Here is a 25,880-nt window from a genome sequence, read left to right on the forward strand (position 1 = left end):
AAAGTGAAGTGATAAGGGATCTCTGGTTAAACCAACACCTTTTTAAATATTTTTGTATAATCATTTGCAGTGACTGCCATGCCATTATTTAATATGGTGGCTCATCCTGTCACAGTGGGCAGTTCTTAGTATGGAACAGACATTTCACGGTTCAATCAATGGCCCGTCTATACGAGACTACCATTCTACCTGTCACAGAGAGCCTGTGTGCTTACACAGAAGTGATGTGGTGGACTTCTGAAATGTGGAGGCCCACACTATGTGTTTCTTTGTTGTTGTTTTTTATGCAAATTCAAGTTCCTGTTCCATTTCCAGGTTAAAGCCATATGGGGCAGCATAATATTTTCATTTGTTTATATTAATAAACAGTACTATTTACTTAAACAAATCACATCCATTTTATGTGTATTTTTTTACATAGCTTCAAAAATAATAACTACAATAATCATCCGATACATTCTCAGAGAAAACACCACTGTTACACACTCTTTTGAAATGATCCAACTATGAATTAATTATGGGATTTGCAACAAGCTGGCAACTCTAATCTTTGAAGTACAGCTCATTTATCTATTTATTTTAAAGCACTTTTGGGAAGAGTAGAATTCCCTTAAGTAAACACCCTGTTAAAGTTAAATATATTTATGCTTCCAGCAATAATTCAAAGCATTTTCCTGCTTCTCATTTGATATATTAAAGCTGCTATATAGTTTTCTTTGCAACCATACTTTTGAAGGGATGATCTTATTATTGGACCAAAAGCACTGGCACATAAATATTAAACAGGGAATATTACAGCCCTTCAACAGCCATAAATATTAGTCTTATCATCTAAGTAAAGGCTATCAAATGTGTGGCTAAAACATGACAGATGCAGTTTAATAATTTAAGGGACATCGCTAACTGACATTTTATTGTGGGGAAATTACATGGGCTGTACACCAGAGTATTCTGCAACATTTCCAAACGGCATACACATATACAATCATGTTTTAAAAGATTTCTTTTCATTTGACATATTTGTGTACTTTTTATGAGGCATTTACAATCCACAATACTACGACTCATCACAATACTACAACTCAATTATTTGACAGGTTTAGTTGTATAAATATCTCCTCATTATTAGACATGGTTGGCAGACTATCAGATCCAGAAAGGCAGTCCTAAAAGCATAGCTTTGGGCCTTTTATAAATATGCCGCTCTGACCACTACAGATACCTATAATAGTACAAACAGCTATGGCCGTAGGGTTCCTCATGAATATTTGTTGGTTTTGGACATGTGTATTTTTTCAGGACAAGAAATGTTAGATCTGCCACTTTTGGTGACAAGGAAAATATCCGTCCTACGCACAGGGTTGTAAAGATTTAAACTGCCATTGGACACTGAACCCTTTCAGAGGAAAATATTGTCTCAGAGTGAAGCATTAAAATGGTTTCAACCATTAGAAGATTGTTGTGGTAAAGATTTCTATCTTTACCAGTAACACTGTTCTGATTTCTTAATCTATTTTTCTCTTTTATTTTAAGCCTTCCATGTTTAATTCAACACTGTCAGACTGTTTAACGGGGTCTGAGAGGTGTTATATGTTACAATGGTGCACATAGGCAGGGATTCCCAAGCTTTTTTGTTAGCTCCATCCCTTTAAGCTAAATTGTTTACTTTTAGGACAGTAGTACCTTAAAGGGATAGTTCATCCAAAAATAAAAATTCTCTCATCATTTACTCACCCTCATGCCATCCAAGATGTGTATGACTTTCTTTCTTCTGCTGAACACAAATGAAGATGTTTAGAAGAATATTTCTGCTCGGTCCTCACAATGCAAGTGAATGGGTACCAACATTTTGAAGCTCCAAAAGGACATAAAGGCAGCATAAGAGTAATCCATATGACTCCAGTGGACAAATCCATATCTTCAGAGGTGATAGAATTAGTTTGGGGAAGAAAAAAAATCAATATTTAAGCCCTTTTTTACTTTCAATCTCCACTTTCACATTTACATTCTTCTTTTGTTTTTGGCGCTTCGCATTCTTTCTGCATATCACCACCTACTGGGCAGGGAGGAGAATTTATAGTAAAAAAGGACCTAAATATTGATTTGTTTCTCACCCACACCTATCATATCACTTCTGAAAATATATATTTAACCACTGGAGTCTTATGGATTACTTTTAAGCTGCCTTTATGTGCATTTTGGAGCTTCAAATTTTCGTACCCATGCACTTGCATTGTATGGACATAAAGAGCAGAGATATTTTTCTAAAAAGTCATACACATCTGGGATGGCATGAGGGTGAGTAAATGATGAGAGAATTTTCATTTTTGGGTGAACTATCCCTTTAAGTAATGTTAACATTTCAAAATATCAATATCTTAGCATGTTCTCTTGAGAAATATTCATAAAGTTATTTTTTGTATTTTTATGAAATTTTATTGAACCTTTTTTATTTATTTATTTTTAATTATTTTTTAATTATTATTATTATTATTTATTTATTTATTTTTATTCTAATATTTTTTTATTTGTATTATTTGATTTCATTCAACATTGGCATTTCAATCTCACAAATCCACTGCAGTTCCCTCACAAACCCCTAGAAGTCGTGAAACTCCCAATTGGAAAACCTTTTCCAAGGTATCAAACTCCAGATTTCTTCATTTGTTCTAAAATTTTTTGAAGAATATAATATTTCATACAAATATCTCCATGCATTTTTCAATAACTGTATGTGTGTTCTTTGTTTTTACATGTAAATGTGTATTTTACACTATATGAATATACTACATAGACATTACTGACCTGTGATGCCTCTGGCATATGATGCTTTGCCTTCCATTTCACCTTTGATTGCTTGCACAGATATCTGATATTCTGTTCCTGGGTTCAGGCCTGAATAAAATCACACATTCATGTTGATCTCAATACACAGCCATTCAGTTCTGCAGTGAAGTTACAACAGACAGTGTGAATGGATGAATAACAGTGGACTGACCTACAATGGTGTGCATGGTTCTGGCCTCCTGGTTCATTGTCACATTCTCCCATCCCTCCTGGCCATCAGGGCTAGCATGGGTCAATTTGAAGTAGTCCACTGCAATTGCAGGGTTTTGCCAGTCTACCTGGATAGAGTTCTCAGTCTGGCCCACCACCTGGATTCCATCAATACCAGAGACCTCTGAAGAAAAAAGCAGATTGGTGCAAATAACCATAAAAGAAAAAAAAAATCACACTTAAATCACAATTACAGTTAAAGACTAAGTGTATAATTTCTGCGCCCATAGTATCACCAAACAGAAATGCAAAAATAATGACTGTTTTCGAAAAAGTTTCCAGAACACTCCCCCTTCCTCTGCCATTGTTCAGAAAAAGTGGTAGTGACAGATTGGATGAGCCAATGTTGCTATGTCAGGCTGGCTGGATTTCTCAAACAGCAATATTTTGATAGTGCTACAGATTCACAGTTTTTACATGAAAATAAACCAATGGCTTACTTGTAGGCTGTTTCTGCACATTAAATCTGGATTGGAGAAATTATTTGAACATTGAACAAATTACACACTTCACCTACAGTACAAGCACAGTAAACAGCTTAATAGTGCACTAATTGATTTTATGTTTATTTTTCACTGCAACAATGGACAACAAAACATCAGCGTGGATGTGCAAATGTTAACTGGCTACCAATGACATTGTAAACCGGGATTCTATAGTGACACTTTCTTTCTCATCAATCTGTCACATATATATGGCCAATATCCTAACACTTAAGACTGCAAAAGATTTGTAGGGCCTTCTCATTTGTGAGAGGGAAATACTTTTGGACATCCAAGCTCTTTGTTGAGCGGTGACTGACAGTGTCCCATGCTGGTAATTCATCTTGGTCATCACATCCAGATGATCAAAATGCTTTAGTACTCATCTCTTTGTTCCACAACTGTGAATAAAATGTGTATGCCTTTTCATTGAACTCTACCAGCATAGTTACATTTTGCATAATGGTTAATACAGAATTCAAATAGTGGTTTGCTGCAACAATACTGCCATGTTTTTGTTTACTGTGTGTTACATGCGAGACATAATCTACAGTATTTTAGACTGGAATTAAGAGATCAAATAAAACACCTATTATTAAAGGGATAGTTCACCCAAAAATAAAAATTCAGTCATCATTTACTCACACTCATGTTATTCTAAAACCATTTCACTTTCTTTTTTCCATTGGAACACAAAATGAGATGTTAGGCAAGTAGAATGTTTTTCAGTCTTCAATTTCATTGAAGCTTTTTTCCATATGATGAAAGTGAATGATGACTGAGGCTGTCATTCTGCCTAATATCTTCTGTTGTATTTCAAGGAGAGAAAAAATGTTATGTGGGTTTTGAACAACATGAGGATGAGTAAATAATGACAAATGTTTCATTTTTGGGTGAACTATCCCTTTGAGAATATTTCAAGTGCAATTCCTCTTACCGGTCGTGGCCACTATCTGGTCAGATTCACTGTTGATCCCTCTGATGACAGCATACACTTGCACTATATATGTGACTCCGGGCCTGAGGCCAGTAATTAGGTAGGAGCTTTCTGTGTTGGCCACTTGAACCTCCTTAATGGCTCCCTCATCTCCCTTTGGATAGTAGGACAGGATGTAGTACTCAGCTCCTCTAACAGACTCCCACTCCACCAACAGAGAGACATCTGTGACCTTGATCAGACGGAGACCTTTTGGACCTAGAACTGAAGGAAGAAGCAATGCTTGTCATCATTGGGTTTAAGGGCATTTGCTTACATCAGTTTTCTATCATCCATCCTTTAAACAGGGGTCCTGTTTAAGTGTTTCTATGCACCACTCTGTTCTTTCACACTGCAAAAATAATTTTCTTAACATTCTAAGTGTCTTGTTTTCCAGTAAAATTCTCTAAAAAACCTTAAAACAAGATAAATTTACTTGAGATATTAAGACTTGTTTGCTGAGAATGTATCTTGAATTAACATTGGGAAATTGTGTCTTTCATGGTTTAAGCATAAATCTATTAAAATCAAGTGAGGTCTATGCCTAAAAGAAGAAAAAACATATATATTTTTCAATGGGGTACAAAAGCTAAACTTAATTGAAAATATCTTCTCTGAAAACAAACCCTTAATATCTTATGCAGTTGTATACTACTTCTCAAGTACTGTGGATTTATTTTGTTTCAAGTAAGTTCCAATATATTTTTATGGGAAAATAAGACAAAAATACTGATTAAGACATGCTGATGATTTTTCCAAAGAACTGACAAATTATTTTTTGTGGCAAATTCCTAAATCTTACTTTAATTATTGTATTTAATCTTGGCAAATACCTGATGATCTTGAGGTTTACTGAACATTTGAGCTGGTTATTGAAGGAGATTATACATTTAAACTGTGATTACTTTGTAGTTGTGAAACTCAAACAATATAGGGATTTTAAAAAACTGCACATCAGAGGATGAAAAGTGGGGAGGATCCCAATAACAAACCAGGAGCCCCAAAGACAGGCAGGCAGTCAGCAGCCCAGGGAGCTAATTTTCCACTAACACATAACCGGCTTATAGGTGAAAACATAAAGGAGAGGTTGAATTTAAGGGAATATTGCAAGAGAAAAAAATAAATCAGGGGAATCCATGAGTGTAATACAGGGGTGCTTTGTGGAGACCACATTACCCAGGAAAGAATGAATAGCAGGTTTGGACATTGTTCCACATGGTGAGGGGCAGGAAGTCAAATGTTTTCCTTCAGTTCAGCATGAGCCTTTCCATCCAGTGGCAGTTAATATGCCCGTTCCTGCCGTTCTCTCCAGTCACTGCCAGTAACAATTTCACCCACATATAATACCACAGAAAGACCAATGAATCACCATCAGCCGACTGGAAAGATAGCGCACGTGCCGGAAATGCGTTTTCTCACTGAGGGATTGTAATGGACAACCAAACTAATTAATTACAATTACTACAGAATTGTGTTTGGACTCTTGCATAAATCAATGCTGGTGGTTCTTCGAGCAAGAAAAACATCAGTCTGGAGCTTAAAGCATTTTTAAATGACTATTAATGGACTTTCAGTTAGGAGGGCCTACACATTGGCATGCATGATGAGGAAGCATATCACACTAATATATTATGTCACTTAATTTCAAAATAAATGTAATGAAAATGAGCAGCACTGTGAGCATAGTAGGTAAACTTAATCCTCCACATCTGCCCTGTTTTGATCTGGCATTAAGAAATCCACAAAAACCCTACAGACTCATTGTGGTTAGAACAAGTTTCCATGCTAATCTTTTGATGATCAACCACATTTACAATGAATGTTGAATCGTTTCATGGTCTTTTCTTGTCTGATTCTCATATAGGTCTAATCTGTGTGGGTTTGTAATCATTTTCCACATAAATCAGTCAGTCTAGTTTTCAACACAATGTAGGAATTGTTTTATTTATTTTTATTTTTTAGTATGTTTATACATTCATTTTGTCCATGGAGTTTTGAAAGAGGTTTTTTGTTTGTACTTTTATACTAAAAGTGTTCAAACATTTCAGTTTGCCAGATGTGTGATATATTAATGTCAAAATCTATCCATATGAAATTGTTTTTGGAAACAGATTTGGTTATAAAATATATCCTTATTTTTTTATTTATTTTTTTATTGCTCTGGTGTTCATGGCACAACTTTTAAAGTGGCCTCCTAGAATCCTCATTAGATTTTACAATCAAGCTGGAGAAGTCAGACTTCCCCATATGCATGAATGAATGTGGTTTAATGGCAGTTCCTTATAGCAATAGATATGGAAAATCCTTCAACCATGTAATCGACAGCTTAAACCCTTAAGGAATATTCTGAAGCCAATTAGTGTCAAAATCATGAGAATGTAACAGCTAAACTGATCTGTTTGACTAGTTTGCTGTGCTTGCCCACTATTATCATTCTTGGGCTAAATTACACTGTCGCCTAACTCCCCTATAGGAACCCATTTCAGAAGTGATATGATATGTCACACCCTGAGGCTCTGGCCATAGCTAATATTTTTTGAAACTCAGCTCATCTGTCCATGCATTCCAACTCTGAGGCACTCCATGTCTATCTGATGGTCTGGGGATTGGGGGGTTACATGTGGAACAGAAGCGACTTGATGAAAAGCAATTCCCTTGTGGTAATGAGGCCTATCTTTTAATGCTTTCCTCCAGCAGGAGACATAAAAACAAGAGGGTTAAGGTAAATGTTCTACCTTAAAATTATTTCTTATACAGTAGAAGTGTCCATTGCATAGGAGTATCAGTAAATTGACTCCATAGAGAGAACAATGTCGATCCTTGAACTAGAACGGTTACTTTTTACTGTCTTCAAAAGGCTCAAAATATAGCATTTATAGAGTCAGAGGTGTATAGTAACAATGCAGAAATTTGTTACTGGACACATTTTTAAGGCATTATACTTTTCTGTTGACTTTGAAAGTACTTGTAATTCACTACATTTTGAAAACAAATGATTACTATAACTCCAAAACACTTCCCCAGACCTGTTAGTTGCGTTTCCGACTGCAAACTGCTATAAATAATACAGCTTCATTGGTGGCTGTAGGGTGATGTCCAACTGTCAATATTTTCAACGAATCATTCAAACCAGTTCACAAAGCAGTCTAAACAATCTGTTTTGCAATACATGGATCTGAATCGAAATCACAAAATATCCAACCTAGTCTCATAAAATGAATGCTACTATAAGTTAAAAAAAATTTACGTGCCACTTTCTACATTTTGGTGAAGTTTCCTGATGAAATAAACACCAGAGGCACTACAACAACTGTTTTTTGCACTCACACAAATCACGGGTACTATGGCTGAATTTGACTTAATAAAGACTTCTTTTTTGCACTATTATTCACACTCTACTATGTTATTATATCAAAACAGTTTTACTCTAACGCATCATTTGAAAAATGATAAATTTTAATGCTTTTATTACAGACCCACCTAATTTAAACACGTATTCCAACATGATTAGCTTGCGTGGTAGCTCACCTCATAGAGTGTTGGACTTTGGGCTCAGAAACCAAGCCTCGAGCCCAGCCAAGGATGCTCGAGATGAAAGTGAAAGTGAAGTGAAACTGCCATAGAAGCGATACGGTATAACGTGGTTGCTTTAGTAAATGTTCTTTTTCATGTCAAATTTGCTTTTAAACACTATTGGTTAGGTTTAGTTGTAGGTTAAGGGTAGGGATATCTGTTTTGTTCACCTCTCATATATTTTTTAAGACACTATTGGTTAGTTTTACGTTAACATTTTTGGTTAGCAAGGTACGTTTTACTTATTTACTTATAAAAAAATCCATTTAGTATTCAACTTAAAAACATTTGTCTGATTCCAACATCATTTCACTTGATTTTGGTGCCCCCCACTGGACATTTCACTGGGAAACTGCAGCCAAACATGGAATGAAGCACTTAATTTTGGTTTGCAAGCGTTCCTCGATATTTGATATGTTTTTGTATTAAACATTTGTATTATGAACATTAACATGCTTATTTTAACATTATAACAATCAAGTTATGTGTTAAAAGATTTGCTCATATACTGACATATGACAAAATTATCCCGTTAACATTAGCTGTGCCATTATTTATGCCGTTCACTTGTACTTCTAATACTTAAGTACATTTAATATACATCTAAAAAAAAAGTTTACTCATGTAAAACTGACTTTAGATATGTATCATGGGTTACTTTACCTTGAACTTGAGTCAATTTCTATACAGGTATCTTTACTTTTACTGAAGTATGATGATTTGTGTACTCTGAGCTCTGATGTGCATTTTAGTAGTTAAATAGTAAGTAAACAGGCCATAAACATGATAATGGATTCAGACAAGGATTAATATTGCAGTCTATAATATTCAGTGAACAAAAATTCAATTTTCCACCTGAAAAGAATCTTACCTATGGAACAATCCTGTCCAAAGAATCCCTCATCGCAGACACACTGTCCATCCACGCAGCGTCCATTTCCTGCACAGTTATTTTGACAAGTAGCAACACTGCAATCTTCTCCAGAGAATCCACTAAAGCACACACATTTGCCATCCACACAATGGCCTTTATCATTGCAGTCGCTGGGGCATGTGAGCTGGCTGCAGTCATGGCCGGTGTACCCTTCATAACAGACGCAGCGTCCATCAACACAGCGGCCGTTATCATTGCATTCATCAGGGCAGGATGAGATGGAGCAGTCAGGACCCTCCCAGCCTGGGTTACATTTACAGCTGCAAGAGTCCTGCAGGTAGGTGCCATGCCCACTGCAGCTAGTGTCCACACCTAACAAAAGACAATAGTTGTTGCTTTACTTACTGAACGGGTATGGAGAAAATTGTATTTACTGTACATAGTTGACGCATAACGTGTCCATAGACTTTTTATTTATGAACATCAAGAATTTAGGTTCTACTTTATATGAATGTATAAGGGAAGGTGTATATCAAAGGTCCTGGGACTGGTCACTATTTCCTTTAAGTTTTTCACCTTTTTTAATCAGCCTTCACTAGTCCAATTTAAATGGTCCTGCAGTGTGACAAATGACTTTTTTTTTAAAGTACAAATATTTCATGTACAGTAGTCTCTCAGTTAAAATGAGGTCATAAAGCACATAATAATCCCTGCTCTGATGACATCACATACACAGTTAGTCTACATTACAGATGTATGTACTCAGAGACCCCGTTTACACCTGGTATTAACATTCATTTTGGGAGATCCGGTCACAAGTGGAACATTTTCTCAAACCACAATTGGGCAAAGTCAAAAATACATGTGACCACTTTGCATTTGTTGAGCAAACACTAATGTGTCCTGATGCATCCCAAACAGCATCAAAGGACCACCTACACACCCGTCAATCATACATTGTCCAAAAACAAGGGTTTTAACATTTCCGGCTACATGCGGCATTACAGGAAAATAACCATATGATCAAGAACTTTGAAAAAGCGCTTACATATACATATATACAAACATACAGGGTTGGGGAGTAAAGGAATACATGTAACTGGATTACGTATTTAAAATACAAAATATAAGTAATTGTATTCCACTACAGTTACAATTTAAACCATTGGTAATTAGAATACAGTTACATTCAAAAAGTATTTTGATTACTGAAGAGATTACTTTGCATTTTATTATCATTTGATTCATTTAATATTTAGTCCTTTCAGATGGAAAACATTTATACATATAAATGATGAGATCCAAAGTGAATTTGAACAGCAGTGAAACACTTTCTTATATGTGTTACAGTCATACGAGCAGACAGAGAAGAAAGTTTGAAATAAGTTTGGAGCAGAAGAAATAGAAATAAACCTTGTGTAAATTGTCAGCTTTATGCTAAGCTAAAATGCTATTTCTAGCCATTTTACATGCACATGTTACCAGGCACGATCATATTTTTTTATCAAGAAAATTCACATTGGATTAAAATTTCTTTTTTCTAGTAAGACCTTTAATATTAGGGCAAAACTTGTATTCTTCATAATAATTTTTGTATTGTTTTCCTGTAAAAATATAAAAAAAGATCAGTTTGATTTATCTTGTTTTAGAAATAACACTACATCAAATATTTAGGTTTTTCATAGAATGTATTTTTAACATGTGTATTTTGTCTTACTGTACTGGAAGAGTTTTTATAGTCAAAACAAGTGAAAATATCTACCAGTGCTGAAGAAGTATTCCAAAGTATTTAGAATACGTTAATGACCTTGAGTAATCTAACAGAATACGTGGCATTCATCTGATCCCAATGTATAGTGAGGACATTAATAATGGAAAAATTACTATTACAATTAAAAAAAAAATAATAATTCAGAACTTCTTAAACTACTTCAAAGAGTTCTTATAAAAAAAAATCCTCCACGTGCAGAAATGACAGATTTGCAGATCCTTGGCATTCTAGCTGTCAGTTTGTCCAGATACTCAGGTGACATTTCACCCCACACTTCCTGTAGCACTTGCCATAGATGTGGCTGTCTTGTCGGGCACTTCTCACGCACCTTACAGTCTAGCTGATCCCACAAAAGCTCATTGTGATTAAGATCCATAACACTCTTTTTCAATTATCTGTTGTCCAATGTCTGTGTTTCTTTGCCCACTCTAACCTTTTCTTATTGTTTTTCTGTTTCAAAAGTGGCTTTTTCTTTGTAATTCTTCCCATAAGGCCTAGTTCGAGAAATAGATGCCTCACAGGTCCTCAGCTGACAGCTTCATTAAATTCTACCCGCTCAACACCAGTTTCATGTACAACAGTAAAGAGAAGACTCAGGGGTGCAGGCCTTAAGGGAAGAATTGCAAAGAAAAAGCCACTTTTGAAACAGAAAAACAAAAACAAAAAGTTAGACTGGGCAAAGAAACACAGACATTTGATAACAGATAACTGGAAGAGTGTTATGGATCTTAACCCCATTGAGCTTTTATGGGATCAGCAAGACTGTAAGGTGCGTGAGAAGTGCCCGACAAGACAGCCACATCTATGGCAAGTGCTACAGGAAGTGTGGGGTGAAATGTCATCTGAGTATCTGGACAAACTGACAGCTAGAATGCCAAGGATCTGCAAATAAGTCGGAGGTTTAATAAGTACCTCCCTAACCTAAAACTTAACCTAAACCTAACCAATAGTTTTTTTAAAAAGCAAATGAGAGGTGAACAAAACAGACATCCTTACCCTAAACCACTATTTAAACCTAACCGATAGTGTTCTAAAATCCAATGAAACATGAAAAGCACATTTTTTGAAGCAGACCACATCATTTCGTGTTGCTTCTATGATAATTTTATCTCATGTGTCAGCTTGCTTGCTTGACAAGGCACAAACCGCAGTCTTCAGGTGGGCTACAGCAGAAATTAATCACATTGGAATAAGTGTGCAAATGTGGGTGGGTCTGTAATACAAGTGTTAAAATGTATTGTTTTTCAAATGATGCGTTAACATAAACACGTTTCGATATCATAACACAACAGTGTGTGGGTAATAGAGCAAAAAAGTTGTAAAGTCATAATCAGCCATTGTAGTTGTGATTTGTGTGAAAGTGAATAAGACCTGTTGTAGAGCCTTTAGTGTTAATTTCACCAGGAAACTGCAGCAAAATGTAGAATTCAGCATGTAAAACTCAGTTTGAAAAAATGTAGTTATAGTAACGTTCATTCTATGAGACTAGGTCACTGACGTGCACAGAACGGGGGCTGCAGGGGTGCAAGCTACAGCTTTTTTTTTACTTTACAACTTTTTTCAGCTTTATAAACATGCAGTACCACATTGACTTTTGTATGTAGTCACAAAATTAGAGGCTCTCCCCTTCCAAACATGTAGTCACAGGAGATGTATTTGAGACACAAGGTCTAAAAAGCTGCCTGTTTCTTCGGAATACTTGTGATTGGATCACCCGAGATGGATGTTAATACCAGGTATAAATAGGGCCTTTGAGAAAGACTGGGGTCTACGTGCAAATCACATGTTTTGATCAAGGGCACAATAAAGGTAAAATTCATATCAATAAACAACCCCCAGTATATAGTTAATTCCCATCATGACACACTACATAAAGTCTCTGAGTCTGAGTATTCATTCTGATCTTTGGTGTATCACTTGCCCTAATAAACAAAACAAAAGGAATGCATGCATAATATCCAGTTTCAGGTGTATTCATGTACTATACTGGCTTTCTAGGTTTTTAGTTTCTTTAAATACCTGACCCTCCTTTGCAGCAGCCCTGAGCGCATTGGCTCTTTAGGTAGGTGACCTCTTCCTCCAGGCCATTGACGCGGTACAATAGGGCTTTGAAGTCCTCTGAGTCTGCACACCCACAACCAGCCGACTTTACACGAATGTTGTGCTTGAAGACAATGTCATTCTCTCCATCCACTGTGACAATCTGTCCTTCTGAGGCTTGGTCCTGGGAAAGCAGGCCACTCTGGGAACCCTGCTTACAACCAGAATCAATTCTGTAGACATGGCTGAATGTGACTTCTTTATCTCCAGCAGCCACCTCCTCAGAGAGCACAAGATGGGACACCATAAAGAGCATCCCCAAAAGAAAGAGGCCACTTTTCAGCCAGTTGAATCTAATGATCATGTTTTCTGAAAGAAAGCAGACAAACATTGACCCTTTGAGAATGTTATGTTGATGGTGTGGTCGACTTTACCAGCATACTCAAAATATCAAATTTTCCTTAGGGTTTGTGGTCTCACCTTCCAGTAAGGAGTTTGATTTGCATGCTACACACATGATGAAAATCAATGTGCAAGACATTACATTATGCTTAATGGAGCAAAATTTGTTTTACAAGGACAGTGTTATAGATGTCTAAATCTACAGTAGGAACCGGGCAGACTGTGCTCACCATGCACATTCTATCCAAACCATTAATTGCACATCTACAACCACAAGGGCCTTTTGGGAGCATGGAACCCATCTAACTAAATGATGTAATCCTTATTGGCAGTGATGCCATTCAAACCTTTTAAAACATCTATATATAAACATAGGATGTTAGAAAAAATGTATGCTTAGAAATAATAGCATAGGGTTTATTTGCTTTAAAATGAATAACTTCTGTTGAGCATCACTGGAAAGCAGGACCCCAGCATACCTAATTTAATGTACTTCATTAACAGTAAGTGTCTGGTCTTGTGTGGTCTGTTAAATTTGTCTTGGGAAAAAATGGGTTTTATGTAAAATGACATATCGTACAGTTCATACTAAAGTTAATTCTAAATAGTAAATGCATAAAGTGCATTTTTATAAATTACTTGATAAATGATAGCTTTCTACTAAAAAAAAAACAAAAACGTAATAATTACGTGATTAAACAACCTTTTAAATGAAATATTTTTTTATGTACACTTGGAGTTATTCAAGGATCCAGTATATAATGATCAATGATAACTAGATACCTCTATTTATATGTATTGGCCTATTATGCAATAATCTTTACATGATACAGTATATGGAACCATATTTAGGCAGTATGTTAACATGTAAAATAAATGAAAATATTTAAATGAGTCAACTGTTGTAAAATATACATAATATATAACTTCATAAAAACATATACATGCAGAACATAAGCATGAGACACACATACTGTATCTAGCCATTATGCAATGGAAATGAGAGGGCCCCTGTGAGCCGAAAGGACCTAAAATGACTGTGCTTTTTCAACCAAACAGTTTCACTGACATTATATAACCTGTAGAAACAACATGTTACTTTAGCTCTCTGCATTCTGCTTATTTCTTTATAAGTCACAAACTACTATAATAAACCATTAATAACACTGTAATAAACAGATACTGACAACCAGACAAAACAAGAGCTTAAATTTCCACATGTGATTGTATCACAGTATCAAGTGTCATTGAATTTTAATGCATTTCATCACTCAATCATCGGATACTTTGTTTTGAACATTAAGGAAATCTGTGCATGGAGTATGGAGCTTAAATATAAACATGGAACAACATGCATCAAAGAGTCAGAAGCAGATGTGGAATGGCAGAAATGCTCAAATTAAAAGACAGAGCGCTCCCTTAGGACCAAGGTGGATATGTGAACAGAAGCACAGAAAAATCTGGAGCCCATGCCATAAGGATCAGCCAACCAAGCAGAAAACATTGCTAGCGGCTGTTATTTTTAAAAGATATGGATGTGGATAAGGAGAACCATTCCATTGCATTAGACTATTGATCTAAGACTAAATCTGAAAAGTCAAGGCAACGTAATTTATTATGATTTTTGAATTCCATCAATAACTGTCATAATTGCTATTTGAATTTGTACATTCATCAAATATAAAATGTCTCACTAAGCCAATAAATTCTTGTCAAGGCAACTATAGATTTGTTGTTTGGTAAATTACCTAATAACAACACAAGATATGTAAATCATTTAATTCCTAGCCTGGCCAAGCCAGCTTTAGCTTGTTGAAGTTGGTCATCTGGCCAAGCTGGTGCTCAGTTGGTTAAGTGCTGGTTTACTGATCATCTGACGAGTGCCCAAAGCCCCTCTAAAACCAGCATATAGACCAGCTTGACCTGCATAAGAGACCACTTAAGAGGCTGGTTTAAGCTATTTTTCAGAAAGGTACACAGGGCTTTTGTGGATACAGAAATGTGAATTACTTTAAATCTTATAAAACACGTTAGACCAACAATATTCCCCTAAATGTTGTCCCAACATCTTTAACAGAGTTGCCTGAACAAACAATTTCATTTCAAACAATGTTGCTAATTTCTTACAGATTTGCAGGTTCCAATCATACATTGCAGTATGAATAAATTATGTGGTTACTGTTGTAGGCTTACTGTTTTACTGTAGACTTTATTTATGCTGATGCTATTGTTTTTGTCATCACTGATGAGCTCTTAACATCACCACACACAAATAACAAGCATTTTACTTTCACTTGTTGATTGTCATTGTTATTAAGATTTGTATGTTTATTATTGAGGTCTATGTGCAACTATATACTACAACTATTGCACATAATATCTTTGCTTTGAAAGAATATCTTTGCTTTGCAAGGTTTTTTCTTCAGAATCAAAGATTACAGTGTTTAATTCATATTAATAGTCATTTAAATCAATATGTAGTATTAAGAACTTTTCCATAAGTAATAATGATTCCAAGTATATTTCCATTTGCATTATCTCTTCAAGTTGATACATCACCAGAGGTAAAAATCAGGATATTTAACACTAGCCAACAGTTAAATACTAAACCACCATGCTCTCCCTGAAACCGGCTGCATAGTCTCTCCCATGACCTCACTGGCTCCCTGATGATAACTGGATTGGATGGTGTAGTATTGAGGCATGATTAGGACCATGACCGTCCTACTGTAGCCCACATCACAGGCCCAGACACCACACACATGCAAGAGCTGCAAGGCCCTTTGAAGGTCTCCTTTATTGCTTTCTGTCAGTGACTTTTATTTCATTTTTGCCGGTTTCTCTTCTCTCTTTTATTTATCTTGGAGAGGATTAGAGAAAGACCTGCCAACTCTCTTCTGTCCTGCCACTACTGAAGGGATGTTTGAGTCTGCAGGCACACACACAAACACACACACAGAAAAGGTTCTATAGCAATACACATTATCACAACAGCAGCAGCAGCAGCAGCAGTTCCTCACTGCTCAAAAGACTTATTGCCCACACAACCCATGTAACCCATGTAGTCATTAGTCATTAATCTCACAGTTCATACAAAATCTTTGTTTAAACACTGGCCCTTAACACTTACTGCACACAAATAACTAATATTGGCATTATATTCATGCTGTTAGCCAGAGGGGAACTGGACCCCACAGTGAATTAATTTTAATTCACAATTTACAATAATATTTAATCAAACTACACAATGATGACTCTAAGACTTTATAGATATTACAGTTTCAGTTTCTGTAAAGCTGCTTTGAAACGATGTGTGTTGTGAAAAGTGCTATACAAATAAAAATGACTTGACTTAACTAGCCGATGCATGCAAATGAAATTATTAAGCACAGTCCATGAATTACTCAGGAAATGTGTAGTACTCTCAACATATGTTTTTATCTCATGATTTTCATACAACAGTGGTTCTTAAATGGTTTTATTTTAGGATTTTACATTGGATACCATGTGGCAACATAGTAAACATTTTAACTTTTTCATACAGAAGTAAACAAAACATTTTCTTAAAATCACATTGCACACATTGACATTCATAAATGGAATATTCCAGGTTCATTACAAGTTTCGCTCAGTTGAAAGCATTTGTGGCATAATGTTGGTTAACCCAAAAACTTATTTCAACTAAGCAACACATTAAACCCCAAAAACGACCATAAAAACAGCAAAAAAAAAATGCACAAGTTTAACCGTAGAATTTATTGTAAGTGCTTCACTGTAACCTCGATTTCAAAAATCTTTTTTTATTTTTTTATTTTGGTAATCAACATTATGCCACACATGCTGTAGATTGAGCTTAACCTGTATATTCCTTTAACATTACCATGAACTGCATAGACTCAACAATATGAAAAATTATTAACATGACATGGAAAATTTATAATTTTTAAATGCATAACAGCAGAGGTGTAATTTGAACACATGACTTTATAGTATATTACACATACTATATCGCAAAATAATATTGGTATATGTACATCTATTGTCAAAAGAGGTGAGGCTCCCTCAGCTGAGTCTGATTCCTCTCAAGGTTTCTCCACTAACCTAACATCTCTTGGAGAGATTTTTGCCTTGCCACAGTTGCTTTGGGCTTGTTTACTGGTGGCATTTAAAAGGGTCATGTCATGCTTTTTTTCCTTTGTTTTCCCTGAAGTTCACTTATAATTTTAGTAAAGGTTTTTGAACAAAATAAATAAATAAATCATGATATAGTATTAAATTAGCTTTTTCCAACGGCTCTCTGTCTGAAACACTCGGTTTTCTGTGCTGTCCCCTTTAAGACTTCAACTGTGTTATGACTGGCTAACATCTTTGAAATGCAAACACCCCCCGCCAACACTCTTGGAACAGTTTTTTCCAAGAATAAAACAATGAAAACATCCAAGCGATTTACAAAAGTCCATGCAATCATTAATGCTACATATTCTAGTTTATGTGAAGCACGCAATCAAAATTACTGAAGTTGTTCCGACTAAATAACAATCGGAAACTAAACAAAGTCAGCATACTGTTGCTCCCGAGTACTTAGATTACTAGGCATACAAGATATGGTGATGCAATAATGCTATATAAAGCTAAGAACAGTGAAAATAGTCCAGACAACACGAGCTGCGAAGGTGAAGGGTTAATAAATCTGTATACAGCTGTAATGGATGGTCGACACGAGTGTTCACCTCTGTAGTGTGGCGGCTTCAATACGCATCCCATGTCATGGGAAATACGGGATGTTCACTGGTCGACTGGGGGAGGGGATTGCCCTTGACTGTTTCGCTGCTCTCGTGAATGCGAATACTGGTGCTTAATGGAAGTGATTATTTATAGTTAAAAAGTACTTAAATATTGATATCTTCACACCAAAAGTGATCGTATCGCTTTACAAAACATTCATTTAACTTCTGGAGTTGTATGGATGACATCAATGCTGATTGTCTGTACTTTTTGGGGCATCAAAAATCGTATTGCCATCCATTTTAAGGATCTACTGAGCTGAGATATTTTTCTATTTTTCTTCAAATGTGTTCTGCTGAAAAAAGAAAGTCATACACATCTGGGATGGCATAAGGGTGTGTAAATGATGAGAGAATTTTCATTTTTGTGTGAACTATCCCTTTAAATATGGGATAATGGGTGTCCCAATGTGTTTATTTCAGCCAAAATACAGGACATTCTGGCAAATACAATACAGATCAGACAGCAGCCATTAGCTTGTAGCTCACCTTTGTCTTCCATTTCACTCTGCAAACTTAAAGTATGTTTTTAGCACAATGACATCTTATATGTCAAGATATCAAGGAAAATGTTATTCCTCATGGCACAACCCCTTTAAGACATTTAGGCAAGATTGTCTGTATAGCTGCTTAGAAACAATTGGCTCTATTTTCGTAAGCACGCAAAGAGCAGTGCTACGCACAAAGTGTGCTACATCTTATCCAATTTTCTTATCTAATTCTAAGCGCAATTTTCGTGCCAGCACAAGTAGGCGTGGGTGGGAGTGTTTGCACTAACTGTGGGTTTATGCGGGCAAACTGTGGGTGTATTTTATGGTAATGAAGTGGCGCAAAGTGCAATTTGCTATTTTCCTGAGAAATAGGTAATTGCGCTAAGATGTTTCAATACCAGGTCTGTTTTTAGCGCAAAGTCCACATTCAGTTCCTGCGTTTGCAGTTTGGAAATTCCACCAGCATGTGGTAGTAAAATTAATGTCAAAACTCTTATTGTGTTCATGACAGTCACTGCTATGGCCATTTTATAAAACAAAAATGTATGAGATTTGTGTTAAAATATCTATAGGTCATGGTTTATTTTTCAATTATTATTATTATTATTATCATGTTTATATTTGCAATTGTATTTGTATTTATAATCTAATTTGTATTGGAATTTTCCAACTTTGGTCACAGATTTATTTTTAAGTCACTGCAAAAGGAGCCAGTGGAAGCTGAAGAGGGTAAAATGTTTGGATTTGGTATGATTTTTTTGACCACTTCATTATTTTAATTATTTTTTCACATGGAATAAACAAATTTGCACAATTATATGGTTTGTTTCATTTTATTATTTGCCTTTAGCATTGTTTTTCCCCTGCTGTCCATGACCTTATTAAAATAGACCTGAAATTTTCAGGTCATGACCCTCCAGTTGAGAACCACTGGCCTTGCTCATGTCACCTTGAGTTTTACACAATGCAAATCCCAGCATTTGTAATCCGTGATCTTTAAAAACTTCTCCTCCATTCCTTGAGAATATTCCAGTGCCCAAAGAAATGCCTGCAATAAGAAGCAGTTGAAAGGATGTTTAACAGAGCCTGGTTCAGAACAGAAAAGATGCAGGCAGCAAACTGGCCAGTGGCGGTATTCTGTTGGATCTCAACACCAAGTCAAAATATAACCTTTTAGTGCTGTGACTGTGACTCATTCATGGATTTTAGGAACTACAAGGGCACAGACCTACAAGCAATAAGACATACAAACAGACCGTGGACAGCATAAATCACGTTCTGAGGGGAGACTAAATTGAGTGAGGTAGAGGGTGGGAAAACAGAAAGCCAGACTGTACCATGCCCTCTCCTCTCCTGAGACACATTAAGCAGAAGACAAAGTTCCTCTGTTCCTCTGCATTTGAAGCAGAGCCCCAGCTGCACCATTAGGAAGGAGATTCAGGGTTTACCGATGCAGAGTGAGAGAGGTGGTGAGGTGAGGAGTGGAGACTGCAAGCCACAAACATGAAACCCAAGTGATTTTCCCCTTCACACTTCAACTGACGAGAGCTGAAAGCAATTAAGCTTTAGTCTAGGTACAGACTCATTTCAATCTCCTTAGTAAATACCATTAGGGACCGAAACCACAGCAGCCTTGATAAGGTTACAGAAGCCCAAGACTGACTCTGTTAAATTTGTGTAGTGCACAGACAGCGTATAATAAACCTCCCCTTTACAGCGGGCTGCATGCAACATCTGCTATTCATCTGATCTGGGCTTCCAATAATACCTAAAGCCAACACAGTAGCATTTCCTCTTAATTTGCCAAAAGAGGTGGATGGATCTTAGACCTTGTCTAAAAGTGGGATCCAAACTGATTAACTGCTAAAGATTTGCCTTAGAAACCAGTAAAAATGACAAGAGACAGAGGGACTGAGCAAGAAAATAAATGCATACTGTAGTTATAGAGCGAAAGAGAAGGAGAGAGACCGTTAAAAAAATAAAAAGTTGAGTCACAGATGATGGCCACATATTATGTTTTTCTTGAGTTGGGCTATATGGCTCTCTGGAGATTAAAAAGTTATTGATGTTATAGCATAAGGATTTCTAGGTTCTTTAAAGCACCTAAAGAACTAGAGAATTAATGCTCTTTGTGGAACTTAAATGAGTGTACCTGGTTCAATACAAGTTAAGCTCACTCAACAGCATTTGTGGCATAATGTTTATTACCATGAAACATAATTTCGACTGGTTCTCTCTACTGTATTGTGGCTACTGTAAGGCTCTTACATTAGAAGTGAATGGGGCCAGTCCATAAACTTTAAAATACCCACTTTTTCAAAATTGTAGCCACAAAATGTAAACATTTGAAATGTAAATATGATTTTAGTTTGATATAATCGCTAGCTAACCTTAGTTGTGTGAAGTTTTATCCAATATTATAACTTCAATATAATGCCAGTGTAATGTTGGTGAACCCTGTAATCTGGGAAACATAGTAAATCCCAGATTTTATGGCACCAAAATCATGTTAACACGCATATTGCTTACATTTTTTGGCTATTCTTTTGAAACAATGTGTATTTTTACATTTACGGACTGGCCACATTCACTTCCGTTGTAAGTGCCATCTGTTTTTTTTTTTTGTTTTTTTTTCTGTGGGATGAGTCCAAATTATTTTTGTGCTAATCAACATTATGCCACAAATGTTGTCAGTAAAATTATTTGCAATTCTAAGTGGAACCTTTATTTGCAAGGGTTAGGAAGATTTCAATTTAAGAAGCATGAGAAATACCACAGCAATACATAATGCAGAGGGAGAATAATTTGATCATTTAAAAATGGGTTATGGAAGGATTATTTAAAACTACATACAGAAAAATTAAGGGCTTGAAATTACACCATGGGCTGCTGACCAGCACTTGACTTCAAAAAAAAAAGTTTTCCCCACATTTTTTAAATTAAATACAATTTTTATGCCTTCTTTGCATTATTAAACATTATTAATTAAAATTAAGCTGTTCCTCTTTAAAACCAGAAATTACTGCACCAAATTTTAAGATGACAAATCTTATGAATCATCTACAATTGGTTCATCGTTGATTGGCTTCAGCATTTTTTTCTAACTACAAAAATCAAGCTCATACAAAAAAAGGTAGCAGTTACATAGAGGACAATCAAAATTTTAACGTTTTAATTAGCAATATTCGATTAAATAAAGTCATAATTATTAAAGCAATAATTAACAATTAAAGTATTTTTATATTTTCACAAATATCATTTATATTAAATCACTACAACCCACTCAAAAACATCATAAGACATTTTTACAGAAGTAAAAAAAAGAAGTCCATGCAGAGCCAACAATGAAGCTATAGCTGCCTTACCCCAGAGTATTTCCTGCCACAGTGATATCCCTGCTACACTGACTGAGCGCTTATTAATGCAAGCACCTGTTTGCAAGCTCAGACTGGGTGTTCAGGGCCCTCCTGACCAGCAATGTCTTGAGTCCTCCAGCTCTCTCCCTTCAAACAGTTTAAATCTCCTCATTGCAGCCCTGAGCCAATGGCCAGCCAGGGTGTGGCTACCTCCAAAACTCCACTAAAGAGAAATGAACAGTGGGAGATAATGAGAAACTCTCTTTTACATTGTCTGGAACTTATTATTTAATTAAAAATGACTTTTAACAAGAGTCATCCATGCAGCCCACCAACTCTTGGAGGTAGATTTTAATAAACACATGGTTATTTCAGTGCTTCTCTTACAGAAGCAGAGCTAATCAATCTAATTTCCAACATTTGTGATATATAGTGACAGATTGAGCCAAAGTCAACACAGTCCTGAGCTGGGTTTTAAGACAGCACTGAACTACACGTTTACAGCAGCAATCCTTCCCACAACTTTTCCTCCTGATTCAAAAACTGCAATCAAATTATGACTGGAATGTATTCCAATAATCTAATTTACACATTTTGGTTTTGCAGTGTCTACCTGGTTTCAGAAATGTACACTATTGTAAAAATGAGAAAATCTGTGCAACATGCAAGACAAAATAATATTGTTATGACTAGGTCAGGTTTTGTGTGTGTGTGTGTGTGTGTGTGTGTGTTAAGCATTCAAATTTTAAACAAATTACCTCAATGAAAAAATTTACACAAATATGTAGTTGTCTAGTTGATGCAAAACTTTATCATCAACATCAAGATTTTAGGTTAAAATTAATATGAATGTATATGGAAAGATAAGTTCTGTAACTGGTTGCCATTTCTTTTAGGATTTCACCATTTTTAATCACCTTTTTGCCTTCACTATTATTTATTTTCAATGGTCCCGGTGTGAGCAATGAATTATTTTAAGTACAAATATTCTATGAAGTCTCTCAAAATGAATTATAATAATATGAGGTCATAAAAGCCGCATAATAATTATAAAAGAATGAGCAAAATGCTGTTTTATATAGTGCATAGCATTTCACAACATTGGAAATGTCAACTTTCCAAAAGTATTTCATGTCACCTACCAAGTGTATGTTTAAATGATTAGAATTAAGAATTATTTTCATAACAAAAACATAAGTAGATCTTCATCAAACACATGCATTTTGATTCTATTTCCTGCATATCTGCATTCAAAAGCACTAAATATATGAAACATTACTATAAATTATAACACAATGTAACAATTTTCTAAACATACAATGAATTTTGTTTTCAGAAACTCCACATATAATTCTACCAGGCCATAATAAGTATTTTAAGAGGAAAGGAATGAAAAGCTCTTATCAGAAGTCATCAGTAAGGTTGTTTGTTTATAATTTTCGCAGGCATCTGTTGATCTCTTGGTGTTGTGTTACACAGAGGTGAAATACTTGGGCTAAAACTGGAGAGCGGGCCAGGTGTGATGGTTTTAAAGAGAAGCAGGGTCCAGCTTTGTACATAATGTGACTGTATTTTCTCCCTCAGTCAGATAGTGACAACAGTAGCTCCCTCTTGAAACACTTTCAGAGGATGTCATCATTGAAAAATGACAACTACAGGCCTTAAGAACTTCCCTTGAGTCCTGCAGTAACTCAGACACAGTCAACGTTTCATTTGTTTAGGGCTAAAAGTAGAGCCTACACACTATAAATTGTTGGCACACCTGATTGTCTCCATAAATATTTTGATAACTTTATATGTGGTTGGAATATGTAAGGAGTAAGAACAAGGCGAAACTGTTCTGTTTTCAGGAAATGGCCAGCTGTATGCTACTCTCTTTGAGAAAAGAAAAGGTCATGCAAATGTACACTACCTCTCACTCACCAATTATTCTTTGAGTAAGTGCTTGTGTGCCTTTCTGTGTATCCAATTACAGTTGGAAACCCCCAGTAAACACTCTTACTAATGGTTTTAACTGCACACATTTTAGATTTTTGTTGAATGATTTACAGACAGTGCTACTGCATCATTAAGGTCTGAATACTGTAAAAAGAGGAGGACCAGATTTACCATTACCATATTTTATAACAAAATGTATGCATCCATTATTTGTAAGGCATGTCATAAAATATAGATATACTGATTATTGATCGGCATGTTATTTTATCGATATATTTTTGAGGCATCGATATATTAACATAAGTCGACATTTAAATTAGAAGCCTAATTTGCGTGCTTTCAAATTCACTCAGTTGGCCTTCTGTTCAACAGTCTGGTGTAATAGCACTGGGAAACCACAAGGGGGTGATATAAAATTTACTGAATCAAGTTGCAAGGCACAGGTATCACAACATAGGAAGGGTTAGAGCTCCTTGCGCAGGACGCATGCACACAAAAGTTACAAAGGTTTTTGATCTTCAAGAATAAAAGTGAAATTAAAGTAAAAATCTATGTCCTTTGATAATTTAATTGTCCGTTGAATTTAATGGAAAATATGCGAGTTACGCTCCGTGGTGCTGCAGATTTTTGAGCAGCCTAGAGAGGCCATGTCATCCATCAGACACGTCCGGTGTGCGACTCCCTTTAATTTACCCTGCTGCTCACACCATACCAAAGTTGTGTTGAGAAATATGTTTGAAAAGACAGCCTATTGTGTAACGGGTAGCCCTATTTATATCTGAAAAAATCCCGATATATATTGGTAATCATCTGGGAAATCTTCCAATTACTGATGCTTGACAAAATCAGCGATCCCAAGCCTAATATTTATGTAAAATTTAAAAATATATAGTCTTTCCTTTGTGTTCAGTTGCTTCTTGGACTTCCTTATATAATTGCTAGTCTTAAAACTAGTTCTTAAGTTGGTAATATCATTAGTGTTATAGTCAAATTATTATTTTTGTTTAATAATAACAAAATTCAGTAAAATGTTTTTTGCTACTGTAAATTATGTTTTGTTTGCAGAAAATTGTGGAAACTACATATTTCAAAGGAAAATTCCTCCCTTTAGTGAACTGTATCGTAGACATATTACGAGATGTAATCATATTTAATTCATTATTGTGTTTCATGAAAGACATTTTCAGTTATGTCATACTGTATATACTGTAGCCTACTACTTTCAAATGAAAAGGAAAAAAATCACAATGGTTTTCAAACGCTAATCTTTAACTTATAATCTTTCGCAAGCCAGCATATGTGTACCAGTGTACAATATATATGCATTACAGTGATATACTGTATATGTCTGAAGTCAGGATCTGGGTCCCGCATGTTTTACATTTTCCAGAGAGTTCTAAATCATGTTCCCTTTGAGCGATACACATGTTCGAGGTTCCCCCTGACACATTTTTAAATAGATCAAACTAGTTTTCTTTTGTATTATTGAATTATTTCTTAATCTTTCACCACCAGCATTGAGATGACACCTGCAAAAAGAAATATGGCTTTCATCTGTCACTCAATTTTCATGAACAGTCCTCTCTCTCAAACATGATATGTGTACACTAATGAATGTTTTTGGCAGCCAGTGTTGTGTACAAAAATGCAGCAGAAATGTGGCATAGCGTAAAGAAGACTTATGGCTTTCACCATGCTTTTTATGAGGCAGAGGCACAGCAAGAGTTTGTGCATGAAGGAAATAGGGACATATTTTTTAATAATGACCATGTGAGAGGTCCATGGGTAACAAAATGGGAAAAAATGACAAAAATGTTGATTGCTGTGTGGGAGGTTTATAATGTTTATAAATCAGTTAGCTGTAAAGGTGCATTCAGTATTTTAAATAGTTTTTGCTATACTTTTAAAAGAAATAGTAATTGTACAATAGTGTTTGTAAAACTATGTTTAAAATGATGCACACTTACATGAGAAAAATTCTCTATTCATATCTAGTCTTAGAGAAAAATATGCTTTATTGTACATACACATTAATGAGTGCCGCCATGTTGAGATCACATGACCAGCCAAATTTTACTCATTTTCTATCAACAATCCCCTAAAACTGGACGCTTTCCCTCACTGAATAAATCAATC

The 25,880-nt window shown here is 35.6% G+C and overlaps 1 protein-coding gene across 1 annotated transcript in view; it reads right to left on the reverse strand.

The window, feature by feature from the left end:
- Nucleotides 1-21,942, reverse strand: part of LOC127442219 (tenascin-N-like) — a 58,556-nt gene extending 36,614 nt beyond the window's left edge. The window contains exons 1-6 of the mRNA XM_051700085.1: nucleotides 21,816-21,942; nucleotides 12,753-13,142; nucleotides 8,960-9,334; nucleotides 4,477-4,740; nucleotides 2,999-3,181; nucleotides 2,806-2,895 (exon numbers count right to left, since the gene is read on the reverse strand). Of these exons, the coding sequence (XP_051556045.1) occupies nucleotides 2,806-2,895; nucleotides 2,999-3,181; nucleotides 4,477-4,740; nucleotides 8,960-9,334; nucleotides 12,753-13,137 (1,297 nt within the window). The 5' untranslated portion in view covers nucleotides 13,138-13,142; nucleotides 21,816-21,942. The remainder of the gene's footprint in view (nucleotides 1-2,805; nucleotides 2,896-2,998; nucleotides 3,182-4,476; nucleotides 4,741-8,959; nucleotides 9,335-12,752; nucleotides 13,143-21,815) is intronic.
- Between the last annotated feature and the right edge of the window lie 3,938 nt (nucleotides 21,943-25,880).

The sequence above is a fragment of the Myxocyprinus asiaticus genome, chromosome 6, assembly GCF_019703515.2.
Source record: "Myxocyprinus asiaticus isolate MX2 ecotype Aquarium Trade chromosome 6, UBuf_Myxa_2, whole genome shotgun sequence".
NCBI classification, from domain to species: domain Eukaryota; kingdom Metazoa; phylum Chordata; class Actinopteri; order Cypriniformes; family Catostomidae; genus Myxocyprinus; species Myxocyprinus asiaticus.